Source organism: Xenopus tropicalis, chromosome 8, assembly GCF_000004195.4.
Source record: "Xenopus tropicalis strain Nigerian chromosome 8, UCB_Xtro_10.0, whole genome shotgun sequence".
Lineage (NCBI taxonomy): Eukaryota > Metazoa > Chordata > Amphibia > Anura > Pipidae > Xenopus > Xenopus tropicalis.
Genome location: NC_030684.2, coordinates 34,644,479 through 34,670,179, shown reverse-complemented (window position 1 = coordinate 34,670,179; position 25,701 = coordinate 34,644,479). Strand labels below are relative to the sequence as shown.

Sequence of the window (25,701 nt, the reverse complement as noted above, 5' to 3'; positions counted from 1 at the left end):
AGTTCTACAACAGGTAAAAGCTTTGAGGAATAATGTGAATGATATTTTTTACTGATTTTATACCATAAAAGGGACACTGATGCTGGAATAAGCAGCATACTAGTAAAAGTTGCCAGTTTGGCCGCTGGAGGGCACTGTTTCTCTGGCATCCATGGGTGAGAGTTAGTTAATTGCTGCACTGGGAAAACGTTTAGAAGCTCCCATATATTTGGGACAACCCTAATAATACCATACATTTTATTATTTTTTAACCCGTAAATTGAATGCCCAATTACTATATACCTGCTGAAAATATTGGAAAAAACAAAACTATAAAATGTGGCATGTGCAAGGGGTTCATCATCTAGTTAGACAATACTTAGTTCAGGTATAGGATCAATTATCCAGAATGCTTGGGACCTGGGGGATTCTGGATAAAAGATCTTTCTGTCTGTATTTGAATCACCTTACTTTAAATTTAAAAAAAAAAAAAAATAATATTCATGGATTGGAATTATTTGCTTAAGATGGGCTCTATGGGAGATGGCCTTCATGCAAGTAACACTTCCATCATACGGGAAGGCTGATTTACCAAAATTCGAATTTGCGTGGATTCTTCAACCATTAAAAAACCAGGAATATTGACTTATTTATTAAAAGAACCAAAAATAAAAAGCACAAACAAGTAAAATGTATATGCATAATATGCAGGACGAATACAAATAAGAATACGAAAACCTTGAAATCCTCATTTTCGTAAGAATATTTGTGTGCTTACAAGCCAAAAAAATCTCAAGGACATCTAAAAGAAGAAATGAGCTAAAGATTATTTATACTTAATAAACAACTAAAAAAATTGTATTTTCCAGTAATTATTGAAATACACAATTTTACAGCTAAAAAGTATGATTCGGGGAAATAAAATACGAACCTTAATAAATCTGGCCCTTAGATTTAGACTTGCACATGAACTGAAGAATAAAATTTGCTTAATTGATTCAAGTCTAATGGGCAGATTTATTATGTGGTGTAAAAAACAGCAACAAAATTGACCACACATCACCAGGCTTTGCTGTGTAAATAATGGCCTTTTTTTTTAGAGCGACTCTTTTTCCCCCCCAGTGATTTACGTTTTATACAGCATAATAAATAGGCCCCTATGTCTCATCTAGTGAGGACTTGGAAAGCATGGAACCCAAGGAATAAACCTAATAATTTCACTGTCGGGAAACATATTAGCACCCCCGTGAGTTTGGTTTTGTCATTAATGTTATTTTTTCCGAGCAGGAATTATTTAGGAATGAGAATTTAGGAATTAATTAGGTGTTTTATTGTTCACTCTGCGGCTTAAAGGAAAACTAAACCCCCAGAATGAATACTTAACCAACAGATAGTTTATATTATGTTAAAGAGACAGTAACACAAAAAAATGAAAGTGTATAAAAGTAATTACTATATAATGTAATGCTGCCCTGTACTGGTACAACTGGTGTGTTTTCCTTAGAAAGACTACTATAGTTTATATAATAAAGCTTCTGTGTAGCCACAGGGGCAGCCATTTACAGGAGAAAAGGCACAGGTTACTTAGCAGATAACAGATAAAACCCCATTATATTCTACAAAGCTTATCTGTTATCTGCTATGTGCCTGTGCCTTTTCTCCTTTTTCCCAGCTTCAATGGCTGCCCCCGTGTTGACATAGCAGCTTATTTATATAAACTATAGTAGCGTTTCTGTTGCAAACTTACCAGTTTTACCAGCGCAGAGCAACTGTACATTATATTTTAATTACTTTAAAACACTTTCATTTTTTGGTGTTACTGTTTCTTTAAGTGACCTATTACAGAATCTCACCAAACTGAAATATATATATCAGTAAATATTTCCCTTTTACATCCTTTCCCTTGATCCACCATTTAGTGATGGGCTGTGTGCTCCCTCAGGGATCACATGACCAGAAATAATGCAGCTCTGACTGTAACAGGAAGAAGTGTGGAAGCAAAAGACAGAACTCTGCCCATTAATTGGCTGATGGGGCCTAGCATGTATGTGTGCCTTGGCTTGTTTGTGTGCACTGTGAATCCTATGATCCCAGGGGGCGGCCCTTAATTCTTAAAATGGCAGTTTTCTATTTAGGATTACCCAATAGCACATACTACTAAAAGAGTATATTTTTATGAAAATGGTTGATTTACATGAAGCAGGGCTTTACATATGAGCTGTTTATGCAATATATTTTTATAGAGACCTACAATGTTTGGGTTATAGTTTTTGGACTAAGTCCTATAGAGTGAAATACATAATGAGAAGATACAAAAAGCTAGTGATTAACTGGTGCCCAAACCTTTCCACATGGTACATGTCTATTATTCTTTATTTCTAGTCCTTTTTTATTTCTTTACATTAATAGTAAATGTGCATTTCACATTTTTAGACCTAAGTGCAGGTATTTGCTGCAGGCTAGGGGATTCCCCCTTTTTTTAAATTCAGTATTTAAATGTAGTCTTTTGGAAAGTTACTCATGCAGTTATGCATATCTCCAGTCAAAGCTTGACATCTTTCAGATGAGCAACTTTGTATTATGACTTGTATTATTTCCGCATCAGTGTCCCACAGCTATAAGCTATTAGTCTTAGCTTGCATCTCAAAATTGGTGTTTTGCCATAGCTCTGAATCTGTAGCTTGAAAATGCACTTGTTGTCGTTGTATATAGAATCAAAATGTTAACTACAATTTGCCTATATGCATTTATGTATAAGTAATGTGTTATTTATGTAGTGGTAAAGAAGCATAGGGTTCTATTTGCAAATTTAGCTTAATGAGAAGCTGCCTCCTGTGGCACTGGCAAAGATCAAGGTTAAACAGCCTTTAACCAATGTAAGTCTGTTCTGGGTTGCATTACAGTGCGCTAATATCTCTTTTTAAGTCTGATTGTGTAGCAACCTGCCATACAAAACTGGGTTTTAGTAGTTGACAGTAATGCATGTAAAGTCTAAGGCAGGAAATAACATTTAAAGTGAAAAGTAAAAATGTACTGCTCCGACTTACCCCAAACTGACACTCATTGCAAGTTGTCCTAATGCTTTGTAGGCAAATTGTTCTTGGGAGACTGATTTTAGAGATTCTGGTTTAGGGGGATATTTCATGGAAAACTTTATCTAAAATACAAGTATCTCCTATTGCACAGATCATAAATCTTCAGCCATTGGTATTAGCCCAGAAACAGTAGTCAGATGCTTACAGTTGTAATCCAAGGGTTGGAGAGCCTTTGATTTTAGTATTAAGAGATATTCAAAGTGACAGACCCATCATGCAGGTATTAAAATAAATATGCCATATGCATAAATAGGGGCCATCGTCCATTGGTTTTCATTGGCCAGCCTTCTCTGCATATAAGTATTAGGTGTGGGAGGTGCCATATCACCTCACATACTGTATGATAAGTCAGTATGGCAATATCACAGCTACCTTGAACTTTTTATCTAGGAAACAAATGTTCTCTTCGCACATCTCTTCACATAATGTGTGATTTGGGTAATAATATTGTCTCAATATAGGGTTTATATACTTGTATTTTAGCTATAGTTTTACCTTTTTTCTGGCATTTGTATTTGTCTCAGGTGTAAACCTTTTGCAGTGGGTGGGACTGATACATTAATGGTACAATGTTATTTGAATCATAGAGTTCAGGACAAGCCATTCCCCGGGTGGTATCCAGCTGCATTCGCTTCATTAACTTGCACGGTAAGGATATTATTGTTATTAATAAAGTATTATACAATACTTTGCTAAGAGCAATTAAATGTAGTGTATAGAGCTCACTAGGTCTCTGCGGAATATAGAGGAATGCAGGAGTCCAGCACAGTTGGCACATTTGGTAAGGTGTTTTGATGTGCACATTTCTGCAGGACATATGGGTATGAACCCATGTTTGTCATTAAAAACAATTGTTTTGTAAGGGCCTCATTAAAGAATGATTTCTACAATTTTGTCTGCTTACAGGATTGCAGCATGAAGGTATTTTCCGTGTCCCGGGATCCCAGGCTCAAGTGAACGAGATCCGAAGTTCTTTTGAAAGAGGTAAGTGAACCGGGTTGTTTTTCATACAAGAAAGATTATACATTTACTGTAGCAAAGCAATATTAATAATCTAAAATGTGTTCACAACAAGCTCTTAATAAGTATAAATGTAAATCCTTATTCATAAATAGATACAATTTCATTTGTTTTGTTTGCCTTGGGATTCTATTCCATTATGATAAATGGTTTGTTAAAGCAAAACCTGCCTAACTGCTAGATGTTGCAGAGGAAGGTAAAAATCCATCCAAAACATTACCAGTCCCTTAAGAAAACAATTTTTTTGTTTGTTTGTTTATTCTGCACTCCTATAAATACATTTAAAAAGCTTGTGTTAATTTTCTGTGAGCAATATCTCCCTCTGCTGACAGAAAAGAAAATTACATTTCAATACAAATAAGAAAAATGTATTGTAGGCCACAAGAGACAGTTTGGTAACTGTGTATTATGATAAATCATTTTTACTATATGACGGTAATATTGCAGGAACACTGCTAGCATGCCTTGCTAGGGGAACATGCCTGTGCCATTTTTATTAAACAGCTTATAAGTTGTGCTTGCTTTTCTCAGTTTCTGGAAAACTGATTAGGATGTGAGCAGTGCGAAAAAAGTAGTATCTTATTTCCTGAAACTATGATTATTTGGTACATAAATATGTACAATAGTACATTTAAATGCATTGGTAATCTGCCATGTTACACAGGTGAAGATCCGTTGGATGATAGCTGCGGTGGCCATGATGTGGACTCAGTTGCTGGAGTTCTGAAGCTTTATTTCCGTGGCCTGGAGAAGCCTCTCTTTCCCCCTGAGATGTTTAACGATCTCCTGTACTGTATCCGTGAGTACTTGCTGTTCTTTTGATTTGGTGAATGCTGCAATTGGGAATTCTTGGGAATGAAGCTCCTTTGTTATAGTTTGTATAGTTTGCTGAGTTAATCTTTGGGTTTATCTATACAGAACTGGAAACACCTCAAGAAAGAATAACACACCTAAAGAAGCTTGTGTCCCATCTTCCGCCAGTTGTAACTCTTGTCCTTAGATACCTTTTTGCCTTCCTGAATCAGTGAGTAATCTAAGGAGATTTCATGTTTTAGAGCAGTGAACCCCAACAGTGGCTCAAGAGCAACATGTTGCTCCCCAACCCCTTGGGTGTTGCTCCCAGTCCCCTCAAAGCAGCTGCTTATTTTTGAATTCCTGTCTTAAAGTCTTGGTTGCATCAAAACCATATGTACTGCCAAACAGAGCCCCCTGTAGGCTATTATTCCACATAGGGGCTACCAAATAGTCAATCACAGCCCATATGTTGCTTTCCAACTCTTTTTGCATTTGAATTTGGCTCGCAAGTAAAAAAAAAGGTTGAGTCAAGGTTGGAAACCTGAGCCATTGTTGCAACACCCATTGTTCTCAAGGAGTTTTATATATTCTTAGTTAACATTGCGTATGCTACCACCTAACCCTTGTTCTCTGTTGTCAGTCTGTCCCAGTACAGTGATGAGAACATGATGGATCCATATAACATAGCAGTGTGCTTTGGACCAACCTTGGTTTCCATCCCTGAGGGGCAGGACCCTGTATCAGTTCAGGCCCGTGTTAATGAGGTTGTGAAAACTATCATCATTTACCAAGAGAGGATATTTCCAGGAAATGCTGAACTAGAGGGGCCAGTTTATGAGAAGTGTATGACGGTGGAGGAGGATGAAGAGTACAGGTGAGTTGACTGAGGACTGTATTTAGTGAAGGGGAGAGGTCAATAACAAACACACACACAACTGTAGTGACTTGTATGCTGATATTTTTTTTGTTTCCTGGAGCATAGCTGCCCCAGAAATAATGCACTTCGCCCCCACACTGATGCCAGCATACTGCACCTACAGAGCAATTTTCCAATACAGACACAAGGTATCAAGTGTGAAACATGCTGCTTACCAAGATCCTGCATGCTGAAAATTTTGGGAAAATGCATGGTAGTTTGTGTCTATTTCTGTTGAGCCCTTTAATATCAATTATTGTTGGGCTATACTGAAATGCATTTAATGGGTAGATCAGGCCATTTCTCCTTCCTTTCTTTTATACATGAGGTGCTAGTGGCTAGATGGATCCCTAGTTTCTTCTTGTCCATGCTTTCCATAGCAAGTAATATATATACATACATATACACAATAGTCACCTATCCAATGTGATGTAAATAATTAATTTTAAAGACGTAAATCTAAACTTTTTTTTGTTTTCCATCTTTTTCATTCCTTTAGCGATCCACTGGTCCTTGATGCTACTATTGATGAATGTGAACAGGAACAACTGCAAGAGCTGGCCCTCAGCGAGGATGGTTAGGAAAAGTTAACCCACTTTAACATTTTTTTTAAATAATTCTCATTTGTCATTTTCTGCCTGTGCTGCTGCATCCCTCTATGCATGTGTTTGTTACACGCTCAGGGGCTATATGTGGTCTTTCAGCCTGTGTGCCAAATGGACAGAGAGCTTATGAGGGGCTCCTTTCTAATTGTTCCGATTGGTTATGTTCTTCTCAAGGGCTGCAGCCCCTCTTCACTTGCTCATCTGCCTACCCTCCACGCACTAGCTAACATTGTGCCCGCTCAAATTCCAAACAACCAATATTTATATATTTCTAGTACATGGATTTTGGAATCGGTGAGCGACCATACATGCACATGTATATTTAGCATCTTGTCTTGTTATTAAGCACCTTGCACCAGTGCTGTAACTAATCAGTGCTGGGCCGTACCCCTCGAAAAAATCTTTGGGGGGCTCGGTACAAGGCCACTCTTACCCGGCCCCCAACCCATTTCCCACTCCCTGCCCATGTTCCCTGATCCCGGCTGCTGGGGAGGGGGATTTCTCCCTTCTTTACTTCTCTTTACTATTTTTTACTTAACTATAGTTACCCAGCCTATTTTATTTAACAGAGCCTTAGACAATACTCACTCATGGCCAGCCACGAATAGCCTAAAACATATATAACTACAAATAAAAATGTAATAATTCCTAGAACTGATGCAGAAATATGCAACATGGCCAGTTTATATGCTTTTAATTGGAACTACATTTAATACCAGTCTCAGATACAGGGCATGGGCTTTAGATGAAAAATTAAATAAGGCTCATTAGATTGCACAGAACTGCAATTATTTTGGCCATCTCACTTCTGTAAGGGAAATCAACACTACATTGATAGTGGAATTACCCAAAATTAAATTCAAGGACACTCACACATCCAAACATATGTTTTTCTCTCTATATCCAAGTAGACTCTACATTCTGTGGTTTCTGTTCTGGATGCTGGGGGAGCTATTTCTGGCTTTCTCTGGTAGAAGTCTTTACCATATTCTATACATTTTACCCCCTCAGCCAGCGCAGAACATTTTCATTTACTAGCACAAGCTCCCTATTCTCTTAAATACAAAGCCTCTCCATTTTCAGTGCTCATGTGTGGGCCAAGAACATGCCCTCTGAAAAAATTCTCTTGCTACACCATACTACCATTTACTACCCCCAGTTCCATAAAACTGTTGCAATGCATTCTTCCAGTTTCATCAAAGATTTGTCTCTATATAAAAGCAGTTTTTTTTTCTCTAAAGCTGGTTAGCATGCTTCAGATGTGACTTTCATTTTAATTTGTGGAATGACAGTTCACCACACAGCAGCTGAAGGGTTGAAGAAAAGTGCCCTGCATAGCACCATGTCAGATGGAACTGCAGTAGAATTGGAGCACACTGCATCACAAAGCACTTCCACTTGCTCTGATGGAATTTCTGCATTAATATACAAAATCAAGTTTAAAAGGCCAGAAGAGTCTTCATATTTTGAAGGAAATGTTTAGGACTTGATAAAAAAACAAACACTTTTTTATTATTTAAAGAAGCTTCTTTAGAGACTAACTACTGTTCACTAAGCACTTACAGCTTCTGCAAAACCACAAACCATCAGACAGCACCAGATAGAGATAAAAATAGAGAGAAACTTTTCACCAGGCTTCAAATGAAAAAAATTGTAAAAAAAAAAGTAGCACTTTGGAAAAAGTCACCACAAAAACGCCCATTTATTTCAATGTATTTTGTGAACTTTTAAAGTTTCTCAAAATTTTTAGACAAAGCAAAATGGGACAGATTCACCCATCACTACTAGCATGTAACAACATGAACATGACCTGCCTATAATAACATCCAAACCCTCCCTAAATCTCTTCATACTTAAATACAACTTCATTGAACACAATAATTCAACCTTGGCATATGTAAGGCGATCCTAATGCACTGCACAATGTCGTGTGCAGAATATATTACCCATCTAGTTGCCTTTGTATGTTTCCAACTCACTTAGATTTTAAACTGTTGAAAATGTGTGAAACAGAAAACAATACTGGAATTAACTTCCCCTTGAAACTGGGTGAAACAGAAGACAATGGTGGAATTAACTTCTCCTTGAAACTGAGTGAAACAGAAGACAATGGTGGAATTAACTTCTCCTTGAAACTGAGTGAAACAGAAGACAATGGTGGAATTAACTTCTCCTTGAAACTGAGTGAAACAGAAGACAATGGTGGAATTAACTTCTCCTTGAAACTGAGTGAAACAGAAGACAATGGTGGAATTAACTTCCCCTTGAAACTGAGTGAAACAGAAGACAATGGTGGAATTAACTTCTCCTTGAAACTGAGTGAAACAGAAGACAATGGTGGAATTAACTTCTCCTTGAAACTGAGTGAAACAGAAAACTTTAATGATGGGGTTAACTTCTCCTTGAAAATGTGTCAAGGGCAGGCTGTAACTGACTATTCTATTCTTGTACTATTCTAAACCTCCATAGGACTCAAAAACTTAACTAAACATTAATAAATCACAAATAATGTAAGTTATTTTCGAGAAACAATATCAGAAAAATCAAGTACATGTATGGGATCCCTTATCCGGAAACCTATTATCCAGAAAGCTCAGAATTACGGAAAGCCCGTCTCCTGTAGACTCCATTTTAATCAAATAATTCAGAATTTTAAAACTGATCTCCTTTTTCTCTGTAGTAATAAAACAGTACCTTGTAATTGATCCCAAGATATAAATAATCCTTATTGGATTCATGATAATCCTATTGAGTTTAATTAATGTTTTATTGATTTTTTAGTAGACTTAAGGGATGGAGATCCAAATTATGGAAAGACCCCTTATCCGGAATACCCTTGGTCCTGAGCATTCTGGATAACAGGTCCTATACCTGTACTGCCAAAAACCCATTCGTAAATCTCAAAAATGTCTAGTAAAAAATAAATCGATTTTTTTTCAAAATTGCTTAGTAAATGTGCCTCTTAAAGGTTAATCTTGAATGTACAGTAATTGTTTGCACTTTATGTAGTTGTTTTCTTATAATACCCATCTGTGTTGTTTGAATGTAGAGTGCAGCACATAATAGTAAGTAAAAATCTACATGCATACTTATTGCACTTATCTTTGTTGCAGAGCTGGAGCCTATAGAATCCATTGCTCGATTTGACTATTCAGCTCAGACACCTCAAGAATTATCATTCAAAAAGGGTGACATTCTGCTACTTCATGGCAAATCAACAGGAGACTGGTGGCGAGGCGAGATAGCAGGGACCTTGGGGTTGATCCCACACAAGTACATCAGTATTCCTGAGGGGTAAATATCAGAGGGCAATACATCAACACCAAGATTTATTGAGGTTTGGCATGGGGACTGGCTAAATGCTAATGTGATGCTGTTATTCAAAAGGGAACCCGTTCTGACACCAGTGGTAGGTTAAGAAGCAATAGGGTACCTGAATACTGTGAGTTTGTGCCTGCATAGTTTTATGTGTAACAGATCTTGCCAAGCTACTTTAATTGCCTTTTTTCCTAAGCAGGAACCTCGACTTTAGAATGGTAGTGGATGTCATCTACTTGGACTTTGCTAAAGAATTTGATACAGTACTGCACAAAATGTTAATAATAAAATTGAGGGGTATTGGCCTGGAACATTATATTTGTACTTGGATTGAGAACTGACTGAAAGATAGATTACAGAAAGTAGTAGTAAATGGAACATTTCCCAATTGGACCAGTGTGGTTAGTGGAGTAACGCAGGGGTCTGTCCTTGGTCTCTTACTTTTTAACTTGTTTATTAATGACCTGGAGGTGGGCATAGACAGTACTGTTTCTATTTTTGCTGATGACACAAAATTGTGCAAAACTATAAGTTCCATGCGGGATGCTGCCACTTTGCAGAGCGATTTGACAAAATTGCAAAACTGGGCAGCAAAATGGAAAATGAGGTTCAGTGTTGAAAAGTGCAAAGGTATGCACGTTGGTAGAAATAATATAAATGTGAGTTATACACTAAATGGTAGTGTGTTGGGGGTTTCCTTAATGGGTATCTGGGTTTTTTTTGTAGATAACAAGTTGTCTAATTCCAGATAGTGTCATTCTGTGGCCACTAAAGCAAATAAAGTGCTGACTTAAATATAACGGACTATAAATAAGCTGCTGTGTAGCCATGGGGCAGCCATTCAAGTTGGAAAAAAGAAGAAAAGGCTCGGCTGACGTAGCAGATAACAGATAAAACACCATTTTATTCTACAGGACTTCTTTTATGTAACCTGTGCCTTTTTTTCTAGCTTGAATGGCTGCCCCCATGGCTGTACAGCATGATATTTATATAAACTATAGTACAGTTTCTAAAGCAAACAGACCAGTGTTACCATTGCAGGGCAACAGTACAATTATATTATTATTACTTTGAAGCACGTTTGTTTTTTGGTGTTACTGTTCCAGGGTGTAACATGGTTATTAGACATACTCTATTACAAGGCTATTTGCTAAGGGGCACATTTACTAATCCACGAACGTCCGAAAAGCGTCCGAATGTGTTTTTTTCGTAATGATTGGTATTTTGCAACTTTTTTGAGTGCTCAACACGAAAAAGTCGCGACAATTCACGAAAGTTATAATGACTATGGAAAAGTCGCAACAATTCACGAAATTTGTAATGGCTATGAAAAAGTCGCGACAATTCACGAAAGTCATAATGACTATGGAAAAGTCGCGACAATTCACGAAATTTGTAATGGCTATGATAAAGTCGCGACAATTCGCGCACGTCGTAACGGCTACGAAAAAGTCGCAAAAAAAATACGAAAAAGTCACCAAAAATACGAAAAAGTCGCAAAATGTTCGTTTTTCAATCCAAATTTTTCCCATTCGGATTCGTGGATTAGTAAATCAGCCCCTTAGTGTATGAATGCAAGCTCCATTTACAAGAAAACATGTTCTATTTGTAGAGCAGAGAAAAGGCTGGAGCAAAGGGGCCGGAAAAAAGAGCTGGACTCTGGTACAGCCCATACTCCTGAAGATGGCCTTAAGGAACCATGCAGGTAAAAATGAAGTGACAGGTGTTCTTGTGGGGGAGAGTAGTTTCCTAGCAGTCACATGATATCATGCTCCTTCCACAGGCTTCGTGTAAATTCTGACAGCGCTTGCTCCCCTAGGAAACGCAGTGAAGGAAGCCCCATTAGGAAACTTAACTCTCCCTTCATGGATAATGTTCGGCTTCCCTTCCCTTTGGCTTTCTCGGCAACCCCCAGGACGGGGGGACATATTGAAAGGTAAAGAAGAGGGTGGACAAATATTTTAGCAAAGAGAATTGGAAGCCTCTTGGAGTTAATGTACAGTGGATTAATATTGCCTTTAAATACTGTTGATGTACTGTATATACTACACATGGTGGGGATTATGAATTAATATTGACAAAGTTTACCAACAGTATGCTATTTATTAGCAACTCATTTATAAGGTGGTACTATTCTAACTTTACTATAGAAAAGGTAACTTCTGACTGGTTTATGTGAATTATTGGACCAGACCAAATCTATCAATTATGTCTGCAGGATTCCAGGTACTGGAGAAAGGAGAAACTTAATAGACAGTGCTTCAAAGAGTACCATCGCAACCAAAGCCTGGCAAAATGATCGTCAGGGCATTGAAGTGGATAAGGTAAGGGTAGTAAAGGAAGGAGGGGATAAAATGTAGGATAATGTAATTATATTATTTGCACACCTAATTGTCAGATATTATCTGTGCACATAATTGTCGACAGGTCTGGACTGGCATTTAAAATAGGCCCTGGCATTTCAAGTACACAGAGGCCCAAACAGCTCAATACATAGTGAGTGTCTATGGCCCCTCTGGGCAGCATCGGACTGGGCCCCCGGGAAAAAATCCATTGGGCCCTGGTGGGCCAGATACGATCCCCCCAGGGCACTCCCGCAATCCACCGTCTTCCTCCCCCGACGCACCGCAGGTAAGTTTCTTTTAGGAGAGTTCAGGGTTGTTGGGGGCCCTGTGGGGGGGTGAAGGCAGCGGGGGCCAGTGGGGGGTGCAGGGGCCCCTGAGGCAGAAGCCCCGATGGGCCCTGCACCCCCAGTCCGACCCTGCCTCTGGCATATGCCAGATTGCCAGTCCCGGCCTGATTGTCGAATATTATTACATCACCACTATGGAAAGCTAAGGTAATAGTTTAAACATTTAGTGGGACAAACTAAATATCATATTGGCATACCTATTTCAATTTAATTAAATTTAATGGATTACAAGTACAGTGTCTGAGGCATTTAGCTTCAAAGTCAATATTTTTTACTTTATTTGTGTAGAATGTGACAAAGAACATGGACAGCGTGTTCAAAGAGCTGCTTGGAAAAACTGCTCTAAAGCAGGTGCATTTGGAAGATCCTGTGGACCCTGGTAAAGCAGGAAAATCACGGGAACTTAAACAAGTGACACCAAGTACCTCCGATCAATCGCGTGGAAGCCCAGCAGGGAAAAAAGGAGCTGCAGGAAGAACTGTGTTTGGGACCCGGAGATGAACTTCAGCTACTGATTTCTAAATGAGGGCAAGAAGCATGGTACAGACCAGTGGGTTCCTTGGTGGGAGAGATTGTTCAGCCATATCCATGTGTCTTATGGCCTCACTCAGACTCATAAAAATGTAATACACATAGGATGCTTGCTCCTGTTGAGAGTGAATGGAATGTGCCCTAGAAGGGTTCAGGACTCTCTTAAGCTCTCCTGCACATTTGTTTTACTTTATCAATGTGTGTACAAATGTCATGAACAGAAGCACAGCTATAACGCCAGCAGGGGCCTCCCTTACATTTTCCTTCCCCAAACTTGCCAGCACTGGACTCTTACGGTCAACACTGTAAGCAAACAGGCGGGAGTATCATTTACAGAAGTGGTTGAAATTAAAAGGTCCCTCAAAGCCACCGTAGCGCCTCAGAATTTTCTGAGACATAAGCTTGCCAAACATACCACAAGTATATTAGTGCTGTAGACTGAAAGCACCCTCAGAAGCACAATCTTAAAGAAATTTAGACATGACTTTTCTAGTCTATAGACTTGCCAACATTAAAAAATAAATCAGAAGTGTTGGAGAACTTTTGCTGTATTAAAAAGATACAATTTTTATTAGAAGGAAAAGTCTGAGCTGTTGTGTACTTGAAAGTCTTCCAGTCTATGGGAACAGCTAGTTGGTTCGTTGTGAGGTTAACAACACCGAAGAGCAGCACAAGCCTGTTAATATTTACTAGGAATTTTTATATTGCATGGTAAGCAGGGGTTAATAACTATTGGGCCTCCCGATGTCATTTCAGTTTTAAGAGTGTTCTTCACCAAATTGATGTAGCGTTTATTTAGGTAACTGCACACCCCCTAACAGCAAATCGATTCAACCTGTTCTGGTTATACTTATCCAATCATTGAATATTTGAAGATTGCAAACCTCCTGTTAGTGATCAGTCCATTTGTTTGTAAGTCTGCATTTGCACAGAATTGGTCACTGCAACATCACCAGCAAGATACACCAAACAAGGTAAACAGCTTTTTTTTTATTTACCCCATTGTCACAGGGATCAAGGGTTTTGAGGCAGCTTATGGGTTAACAGATGTTCCCAATGTGAATGGCACAAAAGATGAAGCCCAATTTTTATTTAGTTTGTCCACTTTCCTTGGACTCCAAGACTTTGTAACAAGACTGCTGTGTGTCTGCTGGCCCAGTCCCATCCTCTTCAGTCCTGTGTACCCTGTCAGTTCTTTATTGTGCCCAGCCTGGACCTGGTCACTGAGTGACCTACTCACCAGGAAATCCACAATCCTTTGCTTGAAGTGTCATCATGGCACTCAGCATATGTACATAAGTTATTCTGTGTGTGTGACAGAGGAGAAGAGCCTTATATTTCAATCATTTGTTGTTATTTTTCACTGATCTTGAAAACTGTGTCAGTCTGTTTTTTTTTTAAAAGTATGGAGGGGGCGGAATTAAAATCTGGCTGCTTTAAATAAAGGCTGCCCACGTGAGGATTCTAAGAAGTACATTACTACTCTGGCCCGTTCATTGCACTTTTGGAATCTCTAACTCAGGAATACACAACCTGTGCCTCTCCAGCTGTTACAGACTTAAAATTCCCAGAAGGCTTTGAAGCTGCTAAAATATGGAAGATGTTGCATGACAGCAGTTGGAGAGCCATAGATGGGTTTCCTGCTCCATATCTCCTCATTGTGTTTGAGTACCAGAAAAGTATTCTTACGCCCTGCTCTGGTTCCCATTCAAGTCCAGCTATTTGTGCTTATAAAGCAACGCTAATAAAAATGTGTTTATAACCATGTTTGCCTGAGAATTTTTTGTTAATGTCTCCTTTAACCCTACTTGGATTGGGAATAATTTTTCCACAGTGTAGGATGCCTGTAGCCCATAAGTATAAGGAAAATATATGGTTTTAGAGAGCGCTGTAGCTCACTGCAGAGCAATGAGACCACTGGCTGCTCTGAAAGATATGGAGGGAGTTGGCTGGGTGTTCCATAGAAGAAAGAGGGACAAGTGTAGATTTTCAGGCTTCTTTTCTCAGTGATACTTTGATTCCACTCAGGACCTTTCCTATGGCCTCAAATATTGGGTCACAGAAGGTGCGAACACAGAGGGCGTAGAACTGTCCAAGACACTGCACTTCCATTAGATAGCTCTTCACACAAGGGACCACAGCCCAGATATGGCAGAAAGACAAGCAAGCAAAGAGAAAGCCCCAGAGCAGCGCCAAAGGGAGTCCAAAGATAGCAGAGAACACGCGGTAGCACCAGTATTTGGTCACGGTGAAGGTAGTGCTGCTGGCCTTCCACACTCCATCAAAACTGTGAGTGCCATCGGGCTCTGCAATCACATCTTCAAAGTCCACCTGGAAAAACAGAATGAGTTCAGTGTAAGTGAAATGATGCTCCTACATTCTGGACATTCATGGGGGGGGGGAAGCACTTTCTCTCCGTAGGGCAATGCATTTGAAATATTCAGACGTGAAAGTATAACAGACTCCTCTAGCTTCTGACATATACAGAGAATTTTTTTTTTAAAGAAATCTAATCCTTATTAAAGGGGAAATATATCTTTAAGTATCAAAAATGTATGTTGCATACATTAAAATGCACTATGGCTTTTTTTTTTTAAAGAAGTTACCTAGTTATTACCAGGGTCTAAAAGATGCAGTACCACATAATCACCTGCAATCATTGCCAGTGGCAAATCCTTTTAAGGGCTCCCTGTTCGCGGGCGACTAATCTCCCCGAGTTGCCATCCGTTGCCATCCCACGGGCAAAAATGTAAGTTGCCGGTGGGATGGCACACACGGCGGCGCGATTTCGGCAAATCGCCGAAAATGCCTCACGAGGCAACTTCGGAGATTTGCCAAAATCGCCTGCACAGTGTGTGCCATCCCACCGGCGACTTACATTTTCGCCGGTGGGATGGCAACTCGGGAGATTACTGTAGTCGCCCACGAACAGGGAGATTTGTCGCGGGCGACTAATCTCCCCATCTGCCAGAGCCCTAATAGCTACCAGATCAGCACTACCTCCAGCTTTGCAGTCTAAACAATCTTTTAAATGCAATAAGTAGTAGATAAAACATTTCCTATCAATAAATGACCCGTACTTTATTCGGCAGGGAGAACCCTACATACATTTTACTATTAACAGTTACAAAAACTTTGCCTGTTGTGACCTTATCCTCTACCCATTTTACAAAATTGACAGTAGTTGAGGTGCTGGTTCGGTTGTGCCCACCTAATTCCTTTTTAGGTTCTGACCTAATATTTGATTTGAAAGAAGCCACTCATTATAATCATACGACTCATAGCATGAATGCTGGAAGACCCTAAATGACCCCAGTAGACTTGCTCCTACAATCCTCAGCAAATTCTGGCATATGCCAGTCAAATAAACCGCCTAAGCTAAAGTTTATAGATACAGCTTTCTATTTTTATGATGTGCCTCCTTTAAAGGGACTTCTTGTATAAAACAGTAAATGAGTAACTGGGGATGCTGGGCTTTGCAGTTCACCAGCGATTATGATGTTCTGAATTTGATATCCCGGCACTCTTACAAGGGAATTTCCACCAAGCCTTTATGGGGATGCCATTAATTCCCACTGTATATTTACTGGATAGGGTGGGGGGCACAATCACCAGCTGTCTTCTCTGCTCAGGCCTGTGTGACAGCAGCCTACGCCTGGATAGACATTCATTCTAGGTTAATTTTACACTGGCTAGTGCCTATTTTTGCAGTTGGTATTTAAATGCTACTGTCTGGCAAAGATTTGCTGGTTTTAGCTCTTAAGAATTTCATCACATTTTTTATCAGCAACTGTCATACACAGTTGATTGTTCCAAAAAAGGGCTCTTCTATCCTCTGCCACAGGGTAGAGGATAAGGGTAATCATCCCCATGAAAGAAAGTAGTAGCTACCACTTAACTTTGGTGCAATGTTGCAACGTTTTGAAACCTCAAAAAGCAGGACTTATTGCAGTTGCAGTAGTGCAGTTAGAATAGCAAAGCAAATAGCTGTTTGGATTAAAGATTTTCAGTGGTTTTAGTTGTTTGAAAACAGTTATTTATAAATTGTAGCTGGGAGCAGTGTTTCTGTATTCCTTTCTGTTGTCTGGGTCCCCACATTTAGTCAAGTCTCATCCAGTTATCAGCTTTAACAGCCAGGAGTTCAGACAATGAAAAAAGTCAGACTTTATTGTTTCTAATATCAATTAAAACGTCAAAGAACCTTTAGGCTACGGACCGGCGGAATGAGCGACTCCTATTGTTGATGGTGGAAAGGCAATTCGGAACACTTTGTCGCACACTGTAGCAGCGATCTATCGCGGGCGACTAACACCCATCATGTATACAGTAGGATATTATATTCTGTTTGGTGGGTTGTTATGGTTTGTCAGTGCTTTCCCTTAGCTGCTAAAATAAGGGGCCAATAAGACAAGCAGCATTTTGCCTTTTTGGCAACTAAAACAAAAATGCCATGCTTTGCAGATCTAAAGAGCCATTTACAAAAACAGCGCAAATGCAGTTGCACATAATAGACGCAAATATAGAAAACACTATACATTATGTGTACTTTTGTCCAAACACACTCCTTGCACTTCAATATAGTTCCACTAAGTGCCATTGCATCCATCTTGCCTCTTGAACTGAGCCTGACAAACTCTGAAGCTAAAGCCACCCTGAACATGGCAGTAATGTCTGAAAGTGCCGTGCTGGCTGACCTGAAACCTGTGGGATCCACAGGTTTATCCACTCCGACAGTCTGTATTTATTGACTCCTGCCCTCTTCCCTCCACCCCTTTGGTGACATCACAGATGGGTGTGTCTATAAATACCTTAGGCAGGTTAGGGTCAAGTGTGGGTTGACGTTTTGTTGACCCACACCTATAGGGTTGCATTAACAGGCTCAGCAGACTTGGTAAAAGTATAACAAGCACATGTTGTTTTAACACTGAATGTCAGAAGTGACACAAGCCATACTCTACACTAGCTGCACATCATTTGTAAATGCTCACTGTAAACTAAATTACATTCATCTTTCTTACATAGTGAATGACTCCCAGTGTGGCCACAGTTACACTAGAATTCTGAAAAGTTATACATCGTGGGAAAAACATTGCAACTTGCATGCCAAATTACACTTTGCTCACTTGTAGGGTGAAATGGTGCCTACACTAACAGTGGGCATAATGGCCTGGGAAGGGAATACAGCTGTGGGGTAGTAGGCATAGCAGGTTGAGGTTGTGTCTGTTGTGGTGCATATAGTAGCAGTGGGGGGATAATAGCCTCTGGGAAGGGACTGGGGCTGTGGGATAGCAGGTATAGTAGAGAGAGATGGTGCATATAGTAACAGTGGGGGGATAATAGCCTCTGGGAAGGGACTGCGGCTGTGGGATAGCAGGTATAGTAGGGAGAGATGGTGCCTATAGTGGCAGTGGAATAATAGCCTCTGGGAAGGGATTGCGGCTGTGGGATAGCAGGTATAGTAGGGAGAGATGGTGCCTATAGTAGCAGTGGGATAATAGCCTCTGGGAAGGGACTGTGGCTGTGGGATAGCAGGTATAGTAGGGACAGATGGTGCCTATAGTAGCAGTGGGGGGATAATAGCCTCTGGGAAGGGACTGGGGCTGTGGGATAGCAGGTATAGTAGAGAGAGATGGTGCATATAGTAACAGTGGGGGGATAATAGCCTCTGGGAAGGGACTGCGGCTGTGGGATAGCAGGTATAGTAGGGAGAGATGGTGCCTATAGTGGCAGTGGAATAATAGCCTCTGGGAAGGGATTGCGGCTGTGGGATAGCAGGTATAGTAGGGAGAGATGGTGCCTATAGTAGCAGTGGGATAATAGCCTCTGGGAAGGGACTGTGGCTGTGGGATAGCAGGTATAGTAGGGACAGATGGTGCCTATAGTAGCAGTGGGGGGATAATAGCCTCTGGGAAGGGACTGTGGCTGTGGGATAGCAGGTATAGTAGGGAGAGATGGTGCCTATAGTAGCAGTGGGGGGGTAATAGCCTCTGGGAAGGGACTGTGGCTGTGGGATAGCAGGTATAGTAGGGAGAGATGGTGCCTATAGTAGCAGTGGGGGGATAATAGCCTCTGGGAAGGGACTGTGGCTGTGGGATAGCAGGTATAGTAGGGAGAGATGGTGCCTATAGTAGCAGTGGGGGGGTAATAGCCTCTGGGAAGGGACTGTGGCTGTGGGATAGCAGGTATAGTAGGGAGAGATGGTGCCTATAGTAGCAGTGGAGGGATAATAGCCTCTGGGAAGGGACTGTGGCTGTGGGATAGCAGGTATAGTAGGGAGAGATGGTGCCTATAGTAGCAGTGGGATAATAGCCTCTGGGAAGGGACTGTGGCTGTGGGATAGCAGGTATAGTAGGTAGAGATGGTCCCTATAGTAGCAGTGGGATAATAGCCCCTGGGAAGGGACTGGGGCTGTGGGATAGCAGGTATAATAGGGAGAGATGGTGCCTATAGTAGCAGTCGGGGGATAATAGCCTCTGGGAAGGGACTGGGGCTGTGGGATAGCAGGTATAGTAGGGAGAGATGGTGCCTATAGTAACAGTGGGGGGATAATAGCCTCTGGGAAGGGACTGGGGCTGTGGGATAGTAGGTATAGTAGGGAGAGATGGTGCCTATAGTAACAGTGGGGGGATAATAGCCTCTGGGAAGGGACTGTGGCTGTGGGATAGCAGGTATAGTAGGGAGAGATGGTGCCTCTAGTAGCAGTGGGCATAGAATCTTTTAAGAAGGGACTGTGTGTGTAGAATAGCAAGTTAGGGGGGCTAACAATCTGTGGGTTCTGGCAAATGCTAAGGGGATGCTGTAAGATGCCATAGACAGGCACTATTTAATGGGCTGGTGGGGGGCTGTTTGGACGTTTATGTACTTGAAATGCCAGAGCCTATTTTACATCCCAGTCCAGGCCTGTAGCAGGTATAGTGAATGAGGTGGTACCTATAGTAATAGTAGGAATCAAAACGTTCAGAAAGGGCCTGTGGCTGTGGGAAAGGTAGTCTGAAGAAAGTGTCACTGTCAGTAAAATAGAGATAAGGTATAATGTTTACCCCCCCCCAACTAGTTCTGTGCAAATAAAAAGAAACCAAAACCAATAATTGAAGGTATTCTCAGTTATACCAGGCACTATATTAGTATTGTGGATAATAGTTCTAAAGGTGCTCATACACGGTACGATCTGCAGATCTTTTCCCAATCTTCTTCTGATATGCCCACCTAAGGTGGCCAATATCAGGCTACAACGATGGAGATAGGAGAGCTCACAGGGGACACTGCATCAATGAGCTGATGTGGTCCCTGACTACAGATATTGGTCTGGTGGGGCCATCAGAGGTGCCCATGCCCGGGCAAATAAGCTGCCAAATCAGTCTGAAGGACCTGAATCAGCAGCTGAAATTTGCCTGAGAATGGCCACCTTAAGAAATAACTGTGGCCATGGACTAGCAGATATAGTAGGAAGAGAAATGGAACTATCTTTTTTAACAGCTACTGCTATTGTGAGCAGCATGTGTCAGATGTGTGTCCCTAAATCCATTTTTTGGTGGGTGCTCCTGGGTAGGCATACAGTATGTGTGCAAGAGGGTGAAATATAGATATATAGATGATGAAAATTGTGACACTATGCAGGTGCCCTCTTGGCCTTCAGGGCCCCAGAGCAGCCCATACATAGCTTATTAAATAAATTAAACATTTTTAATTTCAGCATTGTAAAACTCACAGCTTATGGTGTTGTGACCCTTTACATTACAGGGGGCACTGGTGTAATGTACTGGCCCCGCAGCATAGTAGCAAAGTCACTGCGAAAACTCTTGGCAATTTATCTCTTTTGCAAACATACACTAAATTGCAAGTCAGTGTAACTTCCAGCATCCTGGTGTGGAGTTTTGGGGGCTGGGGTTAATATAATTGATGTTTGTGTTTCCGCATACCATGACAAAACAAAATAATTGTAGAGAAGCAAGGAGGGTATATGAAGGGAGAAGAAACATTTGACACCATCCAGGGGATGCACAAAGTAAAAGTAATTTAATGCCAAGGGGGTCACATAATAAAACTGCAAGTATGAAAATCTTAGCATAAGAAAGAATGGAAAGTATATAGTGGATTTCCATTTGGTGTGATAGCAACAGCTTTACTAAAGGAATGTACACACACTTGGTATAGATTGTGTACCAACAATATCACTAACTATGACTTGCTCTGTAAGTCACAGTCCCAGCAACACCATTCTTTTCCTAATCTTAGTTGCATATCGGGCATGCCATAGTAGGGCCTACGAATTCACTTAAGCCTTTTTGTAAAAATGTCATAACAAAGGCATGATTATATAGATACAAGCAAAACAGCTTAGTTCATATATAAATAAGAGGCTAAACACAACATTAATTACATGCTCGACACAACATAAATAATACATGGGTTACATTAAAACTTGTAACTGAATTGGATCATCGCTTTTTGGGTTCAAGGCAAAGTGATACATTTGTTCAGGGCATTCTAAGTTTGGAACATGATTAAAGATTATAAAAACATTGATGTGGTAGTTCAGTCTTAACAAGACCATGGATTACCTCCAGGGCTGTCCCCTACACTAATACTCTGACACATGCCCATCATTGTTTATATAATGCCTTGTAGTTGAGAAAGAAGTACACAGAAGGCCCAGACAACATATTTTATATGAATTATGTAGCCTATATCTTCTGTGTGCTCCTTTCTCAACTATAAGCAACAGTGTCTATGAAGATTCTCATTCATCCAGGTTGATATACAGTATCTAGTAGAATTAAGTCTAAAACAACTGGACTTTTCTGAGTTTTTCTTGAAAACGTTTCACCACTCATCCGAGTGGCTTCTTCTCCAACAGAAAGACCAGACCTACAAACAGAAGGGAGGAACACAGCAGGCGAAACAACATAGTCATTCCATATGTTGCTGGAACATCAGAAAAACTTAGGAGAATTTTCAACAAACATCGCATTCCTGTGTTTTTCAAACCCAGCAACACCCTGAGACAGAAGCTGGTGCACCCGAAAGACCCAACACCCAAGCACATGAAAAGTAATGTGGTCTATGCTGTCCAGTGTAGTGAAGAGTGCTCAGACTTATACATTGGGGAGACAAAACAACCTCTCTGTAAGAGAATGGCCTAACATAGGCGGGCAAACTCCTCAGGACAAGACTCAGCGGTCTATCTACACCTCAAAGAAAAAGGTCACTCTTTTGAGGACAGTAACGTGCATATTTTGGACCGAGAGGACAGATGGTTCGAAAGAGCTGTGAAAGAGGCCATTTATGCCAACCTGGAAAAACCATCCCTGAACAGAGGAGGGGGCCTGAGACACCGCTTGTCACCAACATACAATGGCGCGTTGACATCCTTACCCTGGCAGTTTCACAACAGTTCACACTTCCAGTCATGTACTTTGAAGGATTAACACCTTCATCAATGAGAATCATGGTACCATTGTGATTGGATCATACCTTCTTACACCTGTCAGTTTCAGCTAACACCTAACTGAACAAGTTCAATGGAACCATTGTGATTGGATGTCTGTGACTCTACTACCATCAAGAGTTTAAATACCGGGGAATTCCCTACCAGTCATTTGAACTGAAGAAGCCACTCGGATGAGTGGTGAAACGTTTTCAAGAAAAAACTCAGAAAAGTCCAGTTGTTTTAGACTTAATTCTACTAGATACTATAAGCAACAGTATTCTCAGCCATCTTTTATAGATTGCTCTATACTGTGCAACCGTTCAGTCCTTAGTATTCAGGACTACCGGATAGGAAGTTTCACCACCAACATAGAATGACCTTGTTTATTGTAAGGGCAGATCAGTTATTGAATTGTCTACCAAAAGAGATGGTCTTCCATCTAAGACCAACTTTGTCTTCCTAATTTTCAACACCTAAGATATTCTTTACATTGGAACTTAGGCTTAAAAAAGTCACCTGTCCATTGAGTTCAACATTTAATGTATGCTAGGCTAGTTAAAATAAAGCAGAGCATATTAATAAACAAGTATAGGATCGATTACCCTGAATACTTTGAGAAGTAGCATTTTCCAGATAAGGGATCTTTCTGTAATTTGAATCATCATACTGCTGTCTGTTAATAATAATTCAAGCATTACATAACCATTAAATAAAAATGAATTCTCGCAACTTAGTTAGAATCAAGCACAACATGTCTTATTATAACAGAGAAAGGGAAATTATTTTTAAAAATTAGAATTATTTGTTTGAAATGATCTGTATGGGACATGGGCTTCCTGTAATTTAGAGCTTTCTGGATAGCAGGTTTCCATACCTGTATTGCATTAGCTCCAGTTATTTTCTTCCTAACATCAAACTTCAGCAATGTTCTATAAAAAGACTGAATGTCCATTGCAACTCAGTGTATTATTTTGATTTCCTGGTCTATATATATATATATATATATATATATAGCACCACAACATACATTTCTGCAGCACTTTACAGAGATTATAGCAGTGTGTGTAGCATAACCCTTGACTACTGTGCTACATTGCCACAAACCCATAACTATGTATCGTGTATGTGAAAATCCCTAGACTGTAAGCTTTCCCTTTGACCTCATGTCCTGATTTATGTAAGTCTCCTGATTTGTAGTTTTGATTCTTTGTCATACTGATTTCTCTACTCAATATGTTGTACAGAGCTGAGAAATATTTTGCTAGTTGTTTACTACAGTAAATATAGTATGTAATAAGTTTGGTAGTACAGGTATCGCACCCCGTATTTGGAAATCCATTATCCAGAAAGTTCCTAATTACTGAAAGACCATCTTCCATAGACTCCATTATAATCAAATAATTTAAATTTTTAAAAATGATTTCCTTTTTCTCTGTAATAATAAAACAGTACCTGCACTTGATCCCAACTAAGATATAATTAATCCTTATTGGGGGCAGAACAGCCCTATTGGGTTTATTTAATGGTTAAATGATTCCCTTTTCTCTGTAATAATAAAACAGTACCTTGTACTTGATCCCAACTAAGATATAATTACCCCTTATTGGGGGCAGAACAGCCCTATTGGGTTTATTTAATGGTTAAATGATTCCCTTTTCTCTGTAATAATAAAACAGTACCTTGTACTTGATCCCAACTAAGATATAATTACCCCTTATTGGGGGCAGAACAGCCCTATTGGGTTTATTTAATGGTTAAATGATTCCCTTTTCTCTATAATAATAAAACAGTACCTTGAACTTGATCCAAACTTAGATATAATTAATCCTTATTGGGGGTAGAACAGCCCTATTGGGTTTAATTACTGTTTAAATAATATTTTTAGGTAGGAGATCCAAATTATGGAAAGACCCCTTGTCTGAAAAACCCCAGGTCTCGAGCATTCTGGATATTGGGTTCCATACCTGTATATATATAATTACATTTATAATAATATACAAAAATGGGTAAAAGACATATCTATTTGCCTTATCAGTGTGTAAACCTTGACACCCCCTACTCACCTGCACCACCTCCTGGTTGATCTTCTTGGGGTCCCTTTGCACCAGGTCTATCTCTTTAGTTAGTGCCTCGGTGTTGGACTTGTCCTGCTTTGCTGGTTCTGGTTGTTGGATTTGTGCCATGTCCTGTTAATATGCCTGTAGCCCACTGCCCTGGCTCTCACTGTTCTGTTGCTGTCGGATTCACTGTGCAAAGCTGTGCCGTAGGCTGGTAATATACACAAGCACCTCCCTCGAAAGCCTTTCCCCAAGCACAACCCAGGGTGGTAAGGTCTCTGCCCATTGTGCATACTGAATATGCCTGCTTTGTAACTAGTGACTACCTTTGTCTTTCTACATTTTTCTAGTGGTAAAATACTATCTTTTTAGAACTGGTCATATATAAAATATACATGTTACATGTATGTGTAGTGAAGATGCATACTGCCTACTGCACTTATAAACATAGGGGCAGAATTATTAGAATTATTATTAGGTTTGTTTTTGAAACCAAGACTGAACTCAGGAATGTCTAGTCATTTATTAAAAGATCCGAATAAAAAAACTATTCAATTGCATAAGGAAAATGAAAAGAATAAGAAAACCACATATGTATTTACGGTTTTAATATTTTTTTCCACTAATCTTCATGGACTAGTGGAAAAACCTCTAAAAGCACGAATTAAATAAAAATTGTTACAATTTGCCTAGGACAAGGGCAAAAAAACATGAATTCTGCAAAACAAATGACATGGCCATCCCAATATTCTGCCTCCTAGCCTATATAATTTGGTCACAGAGTTCCTCCGGCAGTTCCTAACTAAAGTATCCATCACCCCATACAGCAGTCTGTGGCTAAACTGCAACTCTAAGTTAGCCAGACAGCTGGTAGCTTTAATTCCCAGAACAAATGAAACATTTTCTCTTTATCTCTGTTGTTGTAGAGTGTTTTTCATGTTTTTGTAGAAAACCCATAAAAAGTCCGGTCTTGGCCCATAGACTGTGCAGGGGTGGTTTGGACTAAAGATTACTTTGTGCCTCACCCACTCACTGAGCTATATGTGCCTTGCCCTTTCACTGAGGCTGCTTATCTTAATTTAGCTTTAGTAGCCCTTCATGAAATGTGAGCCCTGTCCCTCTCCCCTATGCCTCCTGTCAAGTTGTTTGAATTCTTCACCCCCATGTGAAATTTCTGCCTCGGGCTTGGTTTGTAGCAGAAGAATATTTCAGTGTCCTCATCGGCAATAGAGAACGTTTTCCTAGGCCTTTAGTCCTCAGCAG

The 25,701-nt window shown here is 40.1% G+C and overlaps 2 protein-coding genes across 6 annotated transcripts in view; one reads left to right on the top strand and one right to left on the bottom strand.

The window, feature by feature from the left end:
- The window catches only part of arhgap4 (Rho GTPase activating protein 4), a 76,832-nt gene extending 62,114 nt beyond the window's left edge, over positions 1–14,718 (top strand). Inside the window, exons 13-23 of one of the 5 annotated variants that reach the window (XM_012968090.3) lie at positions 3,662–3,722; positions 3,981–4,058; positions 4,759–4,893; positions 5,013–5,118; positions 5,530–5,763; positions 6,305–6,381; positions 9,524–9,704; positions 11,341–11,433; positions 11,548–11,664; positions 11,947–12,052; positions 12,709–14,718. In XM_012968090.3, coding sequence (XP_012823544.1) covers positions 3,662–3,722; positions 3,981–4,058; positions 4,759–4,893; positions 5,013–5,118; positions 5,530–5,763; positions 6,305–6,381; positions 9,524–9,704; positions 11,341–11,433; positions 11,548–11,664; positions 11,947–12,052; positions 12,709–12,921 — 1,401 coding nt within the window. In that variant the 3' untranslated portion in view covers positions 12,922–14,718. 5 annotated transcript variants of the gene reach the window in all.
- On the bottom strand, positions 13,922–24,618 carry cav3.2 (caveolin 3, gene 2). The gene is made up of 2 exons (NM_001102881.1): positions 24,445–24,618; positions 13,922–15,282 (listed from the first exon to the last, which is right to left on the bottom strand). Exons 1-2 carry the CDS (start codon positions 24,562–24,564, stop codon positions 14,941–14,943), a joined length of 462 nt encoding a protein of 153 aa, NP_001096351.1. The 5' UTR covers positions 24,565–24,618; the 3' UTR covers positions 13,922–14,940.
- Positions 24,619–25,701: the final 1,083 nt, after the last annotated feature.

Bases quoted from the DNA above. Each gene is read 5' to 3' on its own strand.
- cav3.2 (NM_001102881.1), bottom strand. From the start codon at position 24,564: ATGGCACAAATCCAACAACCAGAACCAGCAAAGCAGGACAAGTCCAAC. The intron at 15,283-24,444 runs GTGAGTAGGGGG...CTGTTTTTCCAG, and splicing joins TCAACCAGGAGGTGGTGCAG to GTGGACTTTGAAGATGTGAT.